We start from the raw sequence: 14,938 nt of genomic DNA, 5'->3' as shown, positions 1-14,938 counted from the left end.
ACTTTTCTAACTTCTCAAATGTGATCTTAGCGTTTTATTTCACCTAAGGTATTTTCTCCCTTTGAATTCCTTTACTTAAATTAAAAAAAAAAAAGAACTTTTGCAACGTATGTACAATCATGCTTCAGAAGACGGCGTATAAGGATGGTCACACAAGATTGTATGACCTGGTGGCAGAGCAGCTTAGTGTGTTGAATACCACAGACGGGTGGAAGGAATCCCAATCAGTCACCGAGTGGTGCCGGTCTGTATTTGTCTAGTCATTCAAGGAGCTTTGCTTCTTTACCACAAAGTAGGGAGGTGTTAAAAATGGCAGTTAAATTAGCCAAATTAACTGGTCACATATGACAAAAGCCTGCAACGGATTCAGCACGGGATGAATTTCTATCCCGGCTGTAATTACCCCTGGATCAGTGCTGCTGCCCTCCAGGCTGGAAGCCGTTTTCTTCATCTTCCTCACTCACGTCAAGTCGGCTGTCCCAGTGGCACCATCTTGATATGGTCTCAGCACTGTCCTTGCCTTCCCATCTCCATGGCCTCCTTCCTGGTGGATTTTAACCTTGCCCCCCACCCCGGCCCCCCCAACACACACACCTCTCAGACAGTTTGGGCAAGACCATAATCATTTACCTGTGGGTTTGGACAACTGTATAACTAGCCATGCCTCCTTTTCCTGTGCTTGAAACAGTCTCCCATGTGACCTCAGTGTCCACCAGAGAAAGCACAATGCTGACAGCCCAGGCCTGTGCAGACACAGCTACCTTAACATTACTTCTGCTGTGTCCACAGACACCCCCTGAAACATGTGTCAACCCTGCCTGCCTCCCAGATCCAATTTGTCCTGCAGACCCACCTCGGTTACTCGGAGTGGGTTTTCACTTTCTTTCAGCTCTTTTGCAGTGTGTGGTTTCTCCAGTATACCGCTTATTTATATTGAAATGCGTTTGGGCCACAGTATGGAGTCATAGTTAAATGCAGAAGAATTGAGACCAGATAGTTGTGGTGACCTAACTCAGTACCTTGCACAGAAAAACTTAGCTTGGTAAACGGCAAGTGTTAGTCATTTGTACTATTAATGTTGTACACATCTCTAATTCCCCCAGCAAAATGACCCTAGACAATAATGATCTTATAGTATTAATGGTGCTTTTCTCAACACTTGACCTGGCAACATCTTATTAGATTCACAACTCAGAATTAATTGCTTCAAAACTGATTTTCTTTATAGGCTCCTCTCCAACCTCATGTTGTAAGAGGCAAGGGATATATGAAACCATAGGAACTGAGACTGACATATGATTTAAGTTTATAGTTTTACTCAACTTCTGATTAGCGTTGATTGAACCAACAGCTTACAAGTCAAGGGATGTGGGTGAATAAAACCACTTTTATTAAGTAGGATGGCATCATCAGTACAGTTAATACACACTACTGCCTGCCCTTCTACCAATGGGTGCCAATGAGCATGTTAAGAGCTGCTTTGAAGTGCTTCCCCAAGGGCCCCTTATCTTGCCAAGTGTTTGCATAATGGTTGATGAAGAGAATAACATTCTATTTGAGGATCTCCAAGTGCCTGCCTAGGTGATGTCCCATTCTGCTGATTGAGGATACTGAGGCTGGCCGTATACAGCCACGCAGGACAAGGATTGGCTACACAAGACAATGTTTTAACTTCCAACAGTTAACAGTCCACGCTTTCCTAAGTGATTGGTGTTTTATTATTATTATTATTATTATTATTATTATTATTTTATTTTATGGGCATCGAGAATACATGCCCAATTAGATTCCCCTATTGGCTGGACTAAAGGAAAACAAAGGGAAATTTGTGGATTTGCCAAGGCAGGAATTCTTTATTGGCTTCCACTTAATTCATTTATTTACTTCCTATGTATTTTTAATACCAGACCTCTGCTTTTAGTATCTGTTCTTCTAAGTACTTAAGTCTGTTTTCAATCTACACGAACACTAGGTACACAAGTAACTTTTAGCACATTCACATGTACCTGGTAGATTTGAGGCCTACTGTACATAGACACACCCCGTCTTGCAGAGAGCCAAACTTGGGTATGAATTCCAGCTTTCATACTTCATAACTGTGGACTTTGGACAAATTCTTTAACCTTTCTAAGTTTCCTCTCTGTGAAACGAGAATAATATTCCATAATTCACAGAGAAGTCTTGGGAATTAAATACAATAACTCAAGTAAATTACTTTGTGCGTAGTAGGCATTCAATAAATGTCAGCTTCCTTCTTTTCCCTGTTATTAATGCTTATTAGACTATATTAAAAACTAGAACCAGACTGTGATAATGCAATCCTTTATTAAGTGTTTAAGCCAAATAATCAACTTCCCTCAGGGGGAAGAGAAGTGTTGAATTTGTTTCATTTGGTGAACTTATTTATTAGTCTTTTTCTTGAGTTTTATTTCATTTTAGTCCACAGTTAAGGCAATCTGTATTCTTTTTGCTGGCCTAGAGTTGAGTTCTTGCAAATTACCTACTGTCTTGACTTTCATCTATCAGAGATCATTATTCATTATCTTGGCAGCTCGATTTTATTTACTAACTACGTCATATTACAAAGTTTTGCTCTCAACAGTTTCCCCGAGATCTAAGGATTTCAGAGAACCAAGTTTACCACCGCAGTGTCTCTGCGTAGGCGAACGAGGGGTGGGGCGGAGGGATCCACACCGTCTGTGTGCTTTCGTGTTAATTTTATAGTCTTGTATTTAAGTGGAGCCACGTTTTCCTCAAGGACGCAGCCTAAGAGAAGCAGCCAAGACAAGAGCCGGAGCTAGCCTCGCTCTGCACCTTTAAGGACTGGAGACTGGTTCTTAGCTCCGCCTCCTTCCCGGCCCACCTCTAAACTCTGATTGACAGGACGCCCGGGCGAGGAGGAGCTGAAGGAAGCCGGGGAGGAGGAGCAGGGTGGAAAGTAGTGGGAGGAAGAGCCCGTTTCCCTGGACTGGCCAATCAGAGTGGGGGGCGGGGCTCTGAAGCCCTCCTCCCTGTGCTGGCCCCCGCCTCCTGGTCTCTCCGCCCCCTCCCCCCTTCCCTCGGCCCCCTCCCCTCTCCTCCTTCTCGTCCTCCTCCTTCTCCTCCTTCTCCTCCTCCTCCTCCTCCTCCTCCTTCTCCTCCTCCTCCTCCTCTCAGGCTGTGGTTTTTCTGTATATGTTTCTGGAGTCCTGAGCCTGGGCTAAACAAAAGCAGGAGGCTGACGGGGCTGCTGGAGTTTGCAGAGACACGGAGGAGGAGAGAGCTTGGGCTTTGCCTGCCGCCACGGCTGGGGGAGATCTGGCTTCTGCTACAGCCCACCCCCTTTGAGATCACTCTGGCCCGGAGTGGGGGTGGGGGGCAGCGGGGGGTGGGGGGGAAAGTTTGCATTGCAATCCCCCTGCCTTCCTCTCCTTTCTCCCGATCAATGCATATTTGCAAAAGGATTAAGCCACAGATTTAAGCGCCGGGAGCCCATTTCTGCCTTGCAAAGGAGATCGGACTGAAAAACCCAAAGGCAGCTCTGATTTCTTTTCGCCAAGTGGGAAGGTGGTTTATTTTTCTTGCTTTTTTGGAGTCAACACCCTTCCCCACCAGCCCTTATCCCCACCCTCACCCCGCAACCCCTTCACGCCCCCCTCCCCCTCCCCATCCTCCCACCATCCTCTAAAGAGGCAAAGAGATTTTTTTTTTTCCGTTTGGTCTTTTTTTTTTTTTTTTTTAAACCCCGGTCCCTGTTTATCCTGAAAAGGATTTGAAGACAGCTTGAAGGATAAAAAGCCTCGGTGCTTCCCAGGCGCCGAGCCGAGGAGCCGAAGAGGAAGAGCCGGGGCTGCCGGAGCCTTCGGAGATGGACGAGCAGCCGAGGCTGATGCATTCCCACGCTGGGGTCGGGATGGCCGGACACCCCGGCCTGTCCCAGCACTTGCAGGATGGGGCCGGAGGGACCGAGGGGGAGGGCGGGAGGAAGCAGGACATCGGGGACATTTTACAGCAAATTATGACCATCACAGACCAGAGTTTGGATGAAGCGCAGGCCAGGTGAGATGGAGGCTTTTCTTTGCCTTTCTTTTCTTTTTTTTTTTCCCTCCCTCTCGCAGGGGGAAACAATGGGAACCGAATCACCACAGCGCTTTCTTTTAAAAAAATGTTGTTTCTTTTCTCATTTTGACAAGCAACTCCATGGCGGAGGAGTAAAATTTAAAGAAGCGTTGTTATCGAAAGTGTGCTCGCCCGTGCGGTGATATGGCTGTGTGTAGATACTGTGCGTGTGTGTCTGTTAGAGGTATTTGTATGAATGCACACAAACACGCAGCCACGCCGAAAATGCGCCAACTAATCCGAAAGCGGCCCTCGGCACTTTTTTTTTTTTAACTGCTTTAAAAAAGTCTACGAGGAAAGCAGAATTGTCAAGTTCCGAGCGGCATTCTTTGCCTTCTGTAGTTGAGGGACTTCGGAACATGACAAAATAAAAAAATGTCCCAAGAACACTTTATTTGCAGATTCCACTGAGTCCTTAGATAATTCAGTAAGTTTGATTTTCCGTCTTCATTTACTCCTCCATATATATATATATATATTTTTTGGTCTTTTCTCTTTTCTCACTCTCCACCCAAAACAAACAAACAAATAAACAAAAAGCGGGGTAGTTCTGTGTTAGATGTCAGACAGTAAGAAAATATCTTACAGTCACTCCGTTTTGTTTTTAGAAAAAGAAAATGGGGAGAAAGGAAAGATAATTTTGCTTTGAAGACTGTTTTGTTAGTTTGAAGAGACTCTGATTTTGAGTTTAACTTTATTGTCTCTTAATTTGAGTTGGTATCTCACCTTCCTAGGACAGAGTTATGTGTGGTCCTTTATAAAGGGGTGCGAACAAATATCAAGCAGATTCTCTGCCCCGTGTCTCTTCCAGGATCACTTAGAGTGTAACTAAATTGAAATGAAAGCACGTATGAATTTTCTGTATTTCAGTAGGACAGGACATGAAGGAATACAAACTGTGGAAGTAGGGCTTCCTTAACTGAACCCACCTCCAGGTTCTTGACTCTTGGATTTTTACAGCAAATCCTCTTTCAAAATGAAAACACAGGTTAAAATGGCAAAGCCACCAACAGCTTGCCCAAGGCCCAACTCAGATAGGAAGGATTAAAAAGAAAAGAAAAAAAATCCAATGGTCACATATGTCCACACAATCACTCAGCTTTGTTAAATCGCCGAGTACTTTTCTGTTTTGCTTTGGAATTTTCTTAAACACCTTACAAAAAGACTAGCCCTTATGGGACTTAGTTATGTGGATAAGACCTAATATGAGTTTTATGTAAGAGAAACAGAGCCTTGAGAAAATAAGAGGAAGCAGCAAAAAGCATGCATGTTATGAATTACGCTCATTGTAGCTGCTAACACATGGAACATGTAAACTTAAAAGTGCTAAGGCTTAGGGCGCCTAAAAACTTGAGAATGTTAAAAGACTCCCCCCACTCTCTTTTCATGCTTTTAATGGTGGGGGAAAAGATTTTTGAAAAATTAATTGGTGCTCTTTTTGAATGTTATTATCTGAAGAAAAGCTAGCGGGTATGGCAGACGAGAGGCTCCCCGCTGGTGATTCTCTCTTGAATTGGAACCGATTTCTCCATAACATTGTTCCAGAAAAATACACTCAGACACCACGGATAAGCTGGTTTGATCACAAGTTCATGAAGTGGAAGAGGCCAGTGAGCTTGGAGCCTCGCTACTTTCCTGGTCTGTTTTTTTGTGAAACTGAGGACAAACACTTCTCAGCGGGTATCCCCTTTAATGGCCTAGATGCTGAGACAGATCAGATGCAGTTTGGGGACGGGGAAGAATCCAGTTGTCTCTCTCTAACCCCATTTGTGTAGTGTGGGGAAGCAGGGCTTCTAGAGGGAGCTGCCAATTCTTTGCATTTGGGCCTGTGTTGAAAAACAAAAACAAAAACGGATGAGTGGGAAGTATTTTTAAAGACCCAGGAAAGATCTTAAATACACTGAAATGTTTTCAGTCTGTTTTTAACCTCTCCTGAGAACTTAATTTCTAACCTCTTTATTTCCCCCTGAAACAATATAACTACTTAGACTATTGAGCTTTTTCCTTCTTCCTAGTTACATATTTGCAGTGTATATTTGTTGATCTAGAAAGTAAGCTATGACTGTTTTAGATGATGATGATGATGATGATGATGATGTGTGTGTGTGTGTGTGTGTGTGTGTGTGTGTGTGTACGCATTTTTGAATTTTGAGTTTATGATTCCCCTGCTCCACAGTATAGAGTATGTAGGTAATCCCTGCTCCTCTGGAAGATGTGTCTTTTTTTTTTTTTTTAAACTTTAAAACTGATTGAAAAAGAATTGAATGTGTTTTGAGTGCCAGGGTTTTCTGCTTATCTTTACACATACATTTAGTTAGTAAACAGAATTCCCTGCGCTAGTAGCTGATAAGATCAGTATTTTATTTCCAAAACAATATCATTCTGCTAAGTGAGTCCATAATAAACTAGAAGGAAGGGCATTGTTCTGTTCCTCAAGTGCATTCTGAGTACAAACGTACACGACCACGGGAACCAGGTAAATCACTAATCTAAAAGGCAAAATTGTATTTATTTTTTCCCCAGTGGGTGCAAGGTCCTAATTGTAAATAATTGAATTTCAACACCTGCAAATAAGCCGTGTGCGCACAAGAGCCATAATGTGAACACAGAGAAATGAATTTATTCCCCATCTGGGTATGTTTGCCCCCTGGCAACGCATTTCCATACTCTTTAACTTGGGGACTGAAATTTTATAAATTGACAGTTCTACTCACAAGACCTTTCAAGCATCTTATGTTTATGAGAATACAGGGGCATCTGCGGAATGAATTCGAACACATGGATGAATTAAATTTGAAAACACATGCACACACACACACACACACACACACACACACACACAGAGGCAGATAGCTCCTAGGCTGTGGTTCTTGCAGACAGTATACAGAACTGTTAACCTATGCATTTGGCCTTGCTGCGTTCATTGTCTTCAATATGATTCCTGGTTGAAGAATTCCACTTTGATTTAACTACTTACCAAGGGGAGGAAAAAAAACAGAAAGAAAGAGGAAAAGAAAGAAAACCCTTTCCCTAATGGGCATAATTTAGGTTATTTCTGCTCTGTAGTTAAATCCCTACTCTCACTGCTAATTACCATTGCTTCTTTTCCTATGGTGGGACTTTGTATATTAAGTCATAAAAACAACTGAAGCATGCCACAGAGTTAGGCTTCGAGTGTACCTTGTCACTTTGATCTTGAGTGTCCACCTAAGCTGTTGTGTTTGTTGTTGTTGTTGTTTTTTTCTTGCAGAAAACATGCTTTAAACTGCCACAGAATGAAGCCCGCCTTGTTTAACGTGTTGTGTGAAATCAAAGAAAAAACAGGTAGGAATGAAAATCCAACCTTTGGGTGTTTTTCTTTGGCTAGTCAAATCACTGAACCTGTAGCCTTCCTACTCTTTTGGGATCTTAACATTTTAGAATACGAGTGCTGCCATGAAAGACGTTTCTGCTTTCTCTAAAGGGAAACATCTTTGACAGCTGATTTTAAGCGGTATATTTTCTTTAAATCTGGCCCCAACTGTTTTTGAAATTGGGGCTAAGGCAGAGGTTCTGACTGGAAATTTATAGAATGATATGCCTTTGGGGGAAAAAATACGAAAGTAAAAGTCCATTTCCTGAAGGAATATATTTTCATCTATAATTGCCCGCATCCCTCGCACCCCTGCTATTGGGGTGGAGAGGTGTGAGAGCTAAACTGTTCAGCTTCCTTTCTTTTGGCCACTCTTGTGATTTGTATTTACACAGAGCAACCAACTTGAGGTTCTCAAAAGAGTGTCTTCAAATACCTTTGTGGAATGAACTATGCAGCTAGGTGAAACCGGCTTTGGAATGGCCTTTGGTTTTCCTAGGAGGGACCCTCTTTGGATTGGGGGCACTATATTATCCCAAGATCATTCCCTCTGTTGTTTTTCGACTTTCTAGACCTCGTATCATAGACTAACACACTTATAACACATCCCAGGAGGGCATTTAAATTTTAAAGCAACAATTAAAATATCGCAGTCATCAATCAGAGGTGTTCCTAAACAACAGATGCGCAGAGAAAAGGGCACTTAGCAACTGTCCTCTTGTTTCTTTATTTTGGTCCTTAATTTTCCAAAGTGGCTTAAATCGCTCCCTTGTAAGAAGAAAGAGTGCAGAAGGCAATCTGAAGCCAGGGCGGACAGAGGGCACTGAGGGGTGCTTGCAGGAAACGGGGATCGGCTGCTGGTCTCACAGACTTTCTTGCCCACTTTAAAGCCGGGCAAAGTACCTGCCATCCCGTTTATTTATTTATTTTTTACAACAAGGTGTATAACAGTCAATAATTCATATCTAAACCATATAAGCAAGGGTGTGACGTGAGTGAAAGTGACAATAGATATGATTGCATGCTCGGTTGATATACATTGATAGTTACACATGGAAAGGAGGGGGAGAGCACGGAGGGTGGCTCTCCTTTCTCTCTCTTAAGGACTCTCTGGATTTCTCTGTTTTCTTTAAAAAAAAAAAAAAAGAATCTTTTCGGGAGGTCACCATTGATTGAATATGTAATGACTCGGGTCTTTCAAATGTCTGAGAAATTAGTAAACAGCTCCTTTGTTGACTGATACTTGTGTTAGTGTAGAACATCCCAGACAAAGCACCTGAGGGGCTGCTGAGACCTCTGAGTCATCCAGGTGGCTGTGCCAGGACCTTACCTTACTGCAAAGCTGATAATTGCGTTGCTTGAGCCGTGAGAGACGCCTTTGAAGAGACGTATTGATTGTGCATACTAATGTCAAAGGAGCTCTTCCTCAGTTGGTCACAATTTTAGTTTTTTTTTTTTTCTTTCTTTCTGTCTATTAACTCAGAGAAGCTGTGGGCATGTGTGCATATGTGTCCCCTTCTCTTGTTTGTTTTTTTCTCCCTTTTTTTCTTTTTCTTCTTAAGTCTCCAGTGGGGGTGTTCACTTTGAGCCTCAGGTTTTGTTTCTCGTTGAGTTGGAGTTTTGTTAATCTTGGTTCGTGAAATTTGGAGTCAAAATAAAAAGAAACAGGGAATAGAGGTACTGAAAGGAGAGTTTCTTTTGAAAGACACTTTATCATATTTTTAATGGGAAGGGCACCAGTCGGGTCAGTAACTTGTACATCATGGCCGAAGTGTTTAATTCTGGTCTCCTAATTAAAACCTGCTGAGGTGGTAGATCAAAGTGGGTGGGTGTGAATAGAGGTCCGATTCAGGTGCACGCTAAAGACTTTGTTCTTGATTAATATTGGCTATCGCTACGGGGTGGGAAGTTGCGGTATTGGCCAAAAACAGTGTTCTTTTGATTGGAAGATGTCGGCTTTTAAATTTTTTTATGTTAACGTGTCTATCTATGGTTGGAGTCTTAAAAATGATCTAATTTAAAGTTCTGTGTGTTATTGTTGATGCAGGGTGTTTTAAAGAATGGTCTCTGAAGTAATGTGAATGGTGATTGTCCCCTGTGTGAAAAGGACTACAAACCAGGATTCTATGGAGAGGATGCCTGAGTGGGGGGAGTGTGAACTCACTTTTATTCTTCCACTTGAGTGTTGGGAGGCTGCAGGGGAGGAACAGACCTTGCTTTCAAAGGTAGAACAGACAGTACCATGTTCAAAACAAGCTTTTATTTCCAAGTACCTTGACTTCCCCGTTCAGGCTCTGGGCCGCCTGCACATCTTCCATGCCTTTGATGCCCCCTGGGAGAAGGCAAAGTGTCTGTAAAGTTGCACATCGCTCGCTCGCTGCCCTTTCCTGTCTGTCGGTCTGTCTGTCAGTCTGTCTGTCTGTTTCCCTCTCTCCATCAAGAACTAGTAAAAAGATGATTTGAAAGATCCGTTAACACATCTTCCTTTGCCGTTTGGGGACTTTCCCTGTTGGGCTGTCAACATTCATAGCACGGCGTAAGTGTTTCTGAGGGCTACCTGAAGCCCTGCGGAGGCCATTCGAGGTGGAACAGTTCTATGTACTCACTGTGGCTCCCCCTGGTTCACCTAGGCAGGCTTCTGGAAATGAGCTGGTGTGTATGTATGTGTGTGCGTGTTGGCATGGGGGAGGTGGTCTTGCTGCTTTTTGTTTCTTGGATTCTGTTGATAATTTAGTTGGAAGTAAGTAGGAAAACTGGCTAAGACATCTTATCAACCTTTTGGTACTTAAAAAAACAAAAACAAAAACACCGTGCATAATACCCAAAGAAGACAGCAGTGCCTGAATTATAGTTGATTGATGGGTATTTAAGTCGGAAATTACTTCGGGATTTTGAAAAGTAGACGGACTACTTTGTGTGTTTTGCTCTAAGAGTGTGGGGAAGTGTTTATTTTGATATTTCATGCTTTTTAAAAATAAACGCTAGGATAAAAAAAAATGCCAACAAAACATTCAGGTTGCAAATTGCAGTCAGCAGCAAGCAAACCTGGTGGAGATCTACAGCAAGGTAATGTGGCATTTAGCTGCATGTTCAGTCTGGGATCATAGAGTCTTAAGCACAGAGTTTGGGTTATTTATAGTCAATTTTATTTTTTAAGAACCGGCACTTCTTCTCTGACATGTTAGCGACAGGCTGCCTTGCCTGTGTCTATGTGGGCTGGAAAATGGGTTGATGGGACGGAGGGGCCGAGAAAAAAGTCAAAACAAATTGACTTTCTGTAAAAATAGACCCAGCATATTTCATAAGTACTTAAAAGGTTTCTTGATTGCTTTTAAATGTTTACACTTCTCCGTCAAAAATCACAGAGGTTTAAAAATTTAGGAAAGGTGAAAAGTGACGTTTGTTTACTAAGGAGAATAGTTACACACACCTGTGAGCAAGCTGCAGTTTGAGTGACTTTTAATTTTAGAACCAAGTGGCTGTCTCTGGCGCGCCTCAGCTAAGTTTTCATTGAGTGTAACCTGCGCTCAAGTTCAATCAGATCATTGGAGGAGGTTTGGAAAACTGATTTTCCCCCTCCTTTAACACTCTTTTGTTCTCGTCTTTCTCTTTCTGTCTGTGTTCAATTAACACCCCCATCATGGCGCTGTAGGATCTGTTTTCAGTTCTACTACTTTATTTCCTTTTTGACTCCTTCCCTTCTGATTCTGGCCTGCCTGCCATAGCAGTTACATGATGGGACCCCTACTTCTTTTCTCTTCCCTTTGAACAACTGGAGACTCGTGGTGTGTGTGTGTGTGTGTGTGTGTGTGTAATGGGGGTTAACTGTGGAAGGAAGCTGTGTGTGACTTCAAAAAACACCAATGACCTTGTTCCTTAAGCAGAACAAGACTGAAATAGCTGTGGACAGTCTGGAGCAGCCTCCCATCAGGTCCCTTTTGGAGCTGGGTGGGAGTGTTGGAGGAGCTCACATTCATGGCCTAGCAACTGCAAAACCTTTTAAAAACATACAGCTGAGGAGTTGCGAATTTGGTCCTTTGGAGCTGGATTCCGGGGTAGAAAGGGCTCAAAAGGAAAGAGCAGCAAATGAAGGAGAGTTCCCAACACAACGTTACCCCATAACCACCTCTCACAGTGATGCACACAGACTGTGGACCTGCAGTGTGACTCTGAGAGAGAGTGTCTCCTGGTATTTCGGTATCTTCCTGTGCCTTGACAGTGAGTTTCCAGACGTTGGAGCTCTAGAGACGTAGGAAGAGGGTATAGAGTATGATTTGCTGATAGCTTCTCAAAAGAGATGGGGTGGGGGGGGGGGGGGTTGTGTGTTACTTGTTTTCTAATCTGAATTGAACTTGAGAGACAGTTTGCATGGAGACTCTGCAAGAGGCCGTGTGCAAGGGACAAGCCGCCAGACCTAGAGGTACAGGAGCTGCAGACAGGCTGCAGACTGGTGTGCTGTGTGCATAATGTGGGAGAGTCTGAGATCTACCGGAGATTCAAGGACTCAGCTCGGAACCGGAGGCCCAGTCTTTGGAAGGCTTTGCCTCCGTGTTCTGTTGATATCCATAAATTTTCTCTCATTCTTGGCAAAATTACAGAAATAGCCCTGAACAAGCAAACAGACCCAGACTAGATACTGGCATATGTAAACACAAAGGCATGGGAGGTTTTTAAAACAGAGCTCTGGCACCTGAAATTTTTTTTTAAAAATTCTATTGATGTATTTATTTGTGGGGGTGAGGTGGGGTGAGGAGTGCCATGACAGATGTGTGGGGGTAAGAGAACAACTTTCAGGGATCGGTTCTCACCTTTCACCACATGGGCTCTGGGGATGGAACTCAGGTGTCAGGCTGAGCTGCAAGCTCCTTTACCGTCAGAGTCACCTCGCTGGCCCCTGGCTTCTGTTGAACCTACATTGTATGTCTTCCTTTGGAAAGCTGAGCCTCAATGTCTTTTAGAAGGATGTATAATGTTTGAACTTGGTTTTATATATGTAAGTGTGTATGTAACCATACATATATACATACATATATGGATATCTATCTATCTATCTTTATATTTGTATTTACTTGTTTGAGAAAAGATCTCATAGTCACAGACTTGTTATAATAGCCAATGTGAACATTTTACATTTTTTTTTTTTGAGGCAGGGTCTCACTGTGTAGCTCTGGCTGCCTGAGAACGAGTCATGTGTTATATACACCAGGCTGGCCTTGAACTCCTGGTGATGCACCCGCCTCTGCCTCTGCACCCCACATGCTGGGATTAAGGGTACATACAGGCAACCATGCCTCCTTTCTGTTTTTTTTTTAATCACCCCAAGTCCCGGCTCCTTTCTGTTGCCTTGCTAACCTGGATTAGGGGAATACACCAGTTCTTGCTCCAGCCTAGTCCTAAACTTGAGATGCTGTGGCAAGACCTAGGAACAGAGTGGATACAGGATCCCTGAGTATTTTGTGTGAATTTCACTGGCTTCCTGTCAGGGACCCTCTCAGGGTGCCCTTCATCAACCCCTTGAGACTGCGGAAACATGTGCCTGCTGCCTTGTTAGGATGGGAGAGGACAGTTCCTTTCTGGGGGTGGGGGCGGGCTCTGAGTGTCTATGTTTTGGCCCCTTGGCAGCTCAGAGACAGCATTTCTTATCGGTTGGCAAGATGGCTGCCAGGGTGTGAAAGGTACAGGTGTAGATTGTCATGGGACTGTAAAGCCTGTCTGTCGCCCGGGATGGCAGAACAAGGTCACTAGTGACCTGCCAGAAGCTCCTTTCTGTCTCAGTAGGAGTGAAAACCAAGGCTCTGTGGGGTCAAAGTCCATCTCTTTTGCTATGGCCTAAAGCTTTACCTACATCTGAAAACTGTCAATAAGGGAATGTTGGGATGGATGCCCTCATCCTTGTTGTTGGCTGCACACTTACAACTAACCAATTTTAAGACCACAGGCAAATTCCTTAATTTTAGGAGAAACTGTGACAGTTGTTGGCAGTTAACTACTTGGTTTCTACAGCCAGCCTCCTTGATCTGCTTCTTTTTTGCTGTGTGACCTTATTTAGGTTGCTAGACTTCTCTGAGACTTATTTTGCTTTTTTATAAAAATAAAGGTCACAGTGATACCTCTCTGAATAATCTGATAGTTATCTGTTGCTATGGTGACCTGTCTGTTGCTATGGTGATCCTCTTTTGAGACCCCAATACCCACACTTGGGTGTATGCCATCCTTTTCCTGAGTACCCTCCCAAGCTTGAATGTATGTTGAAGGGTCACTGGGAGGATTAAATGAGGGAGTAGATGTAAATTACAGTGCCTGGTGTAAACATCCAGGGCCGGCAGGTTTTATGGTTTCTGGCCCTATTTTCTTACATGAAAGAGAGAGACCTCCACCAGATGGTCCCAAAGGGCTGAGCCAATTCCAATGCTTGAAAGAGAAAAATTGCTGAATTTAAGGGTAGCGTCTTTTGTTTCTCACGTATTTTCTTCAAGTGAGAATTAGCTGTGTTTAGCCAGAAGAAGGGCAGGATACAGAATGATGAAGAGGAAAGACAGGGACTTTTAATCATGTTCTTCCCAGATAACCACCACCTAGCTAGCTAGAATTGCCTGTGCTGTAGATATATATGCTCCCCCAGCAGCACCTCCTGAAGACAGTGCATCCAGAGTGAAAAGGCTTTCTCTGAGCATGCCCAGATTCCTCTGTTCAACCTGCCAAACTTCAAGGTGGGAACTTCATAAGAAGAAGTCAGAACCACGTGACCTTTCCCTAGCCTCCCAATCTGTTCTGTATTTAGGAGACATACCATCTTCGTCACAGAGATTGGTTTCTTGACACACATCAGGCTACTGCTTCTTCATGTTATTCTTTTAAGCATATGTTTGAAATGTAATTTATATACCATGAAATTCACCTGTACACAGAGTACAGTTCAGTGGGTTTTGGTGTTTTCACAGAGCTGCCCTTAGCACCACAGTCTAGTTTTAGATCATTTGGGTCCTCTCCCAACCTAGTACCCATTACCACTTGGGCCGTGTCTCCTTCTCCCTTGTCTGGACCCTAACAGCCCCTGACATCAGATTCTGCCTCTGTGCATGGTACCGTTCACTTCATGACTTTACCTGTTTTTAAGCTTTGTCCACGGTTCAACATACATGTGAGAACTCTTCGTACCTTTTCCCAGCCAAATAGTATTTCACTGAATGGATATGACACATTTGTTTATCCATTCATCAGTGGATAGACAATTGGGTTGTCTCCCCCTTTTGGCTGTTGTGAAAACCGTTGCTGTGTACGTATACGTGGGGGTGTATGTCTTCGATAAACCTGGGAGGGGCAATGGTAGGTCACTTGGTAACCATGGCTAGATTTGATATGAGGACATGCCAAAATGTTTTTCAGAGTCCCTGCAGTGGGTACAGTATTTCAAAACAAACCAACAAAAATAATAAATCAGCTGTTTGATTTAATGCACAGTTGCAGTAGACATACTCTTGAGTCCTG

At 43.4% G+C, this 14,938-nt stretch overlaps 1 protein-coding gene across 6 annotated transcripts in view; it reads left to right on the top strand.

Moving 5' to 3' along the window:
* The first annotated feature begins 3,689 nt into the window (after nucleotides 1-3,689).
* Pbx1 (PBX homeobox 1) overlaps nucleotides 3,690-14,938 on the top strand; it is a 313,516-nt gene continuing 302,267 nt past the window's right edge. For 4 of the 6 annotated variants that reach the window (XM_052737516.1, XM_052737513.1, XM_052737512.1 and 1 more), the window contains exon 1: nucleotides 11,299-11,668. In XM_052737516.1, coding sequence (XP_052593476.1) covers nucleotides 11,314-11,668 — 355 coding nt within the window. In that variant the 5' untranslated portion in view covers nucleotides 11,299-11,313. Of the gene's footprint in view, nucleotides 4,039-7,348; nucleotides 7,423-11,298; nucleotides 11,669-14,938 lie in introns of those variants that run through there. The other 2 variants (XM_052737519.1, XM_052737514.1) reach the window with 2 other exon arrangements.

This window comes from Peromyscus californicus, unplaced genomic scaffold, assembly GCF_007827085.1.
Source record: "Peromyscus californicus insignis strain IS unplaced genomic scaffold, ASM782708v3 Scaffold_14__1_contigs__length_90479793_seg_2, whole genome shotgun sequence".
Taxonomy (NCBI): Eukaryota; Metazoa; Chordata; class Mammalia; order Rodentia; family Cricetidae; genus Peromyscus; species Peromyscus californicus.
The sequence above is the reverse complement of the archived record's forward strand: the minus strand, read 5'-3'. Positions and strand labels throughout refer to the sequence as shown.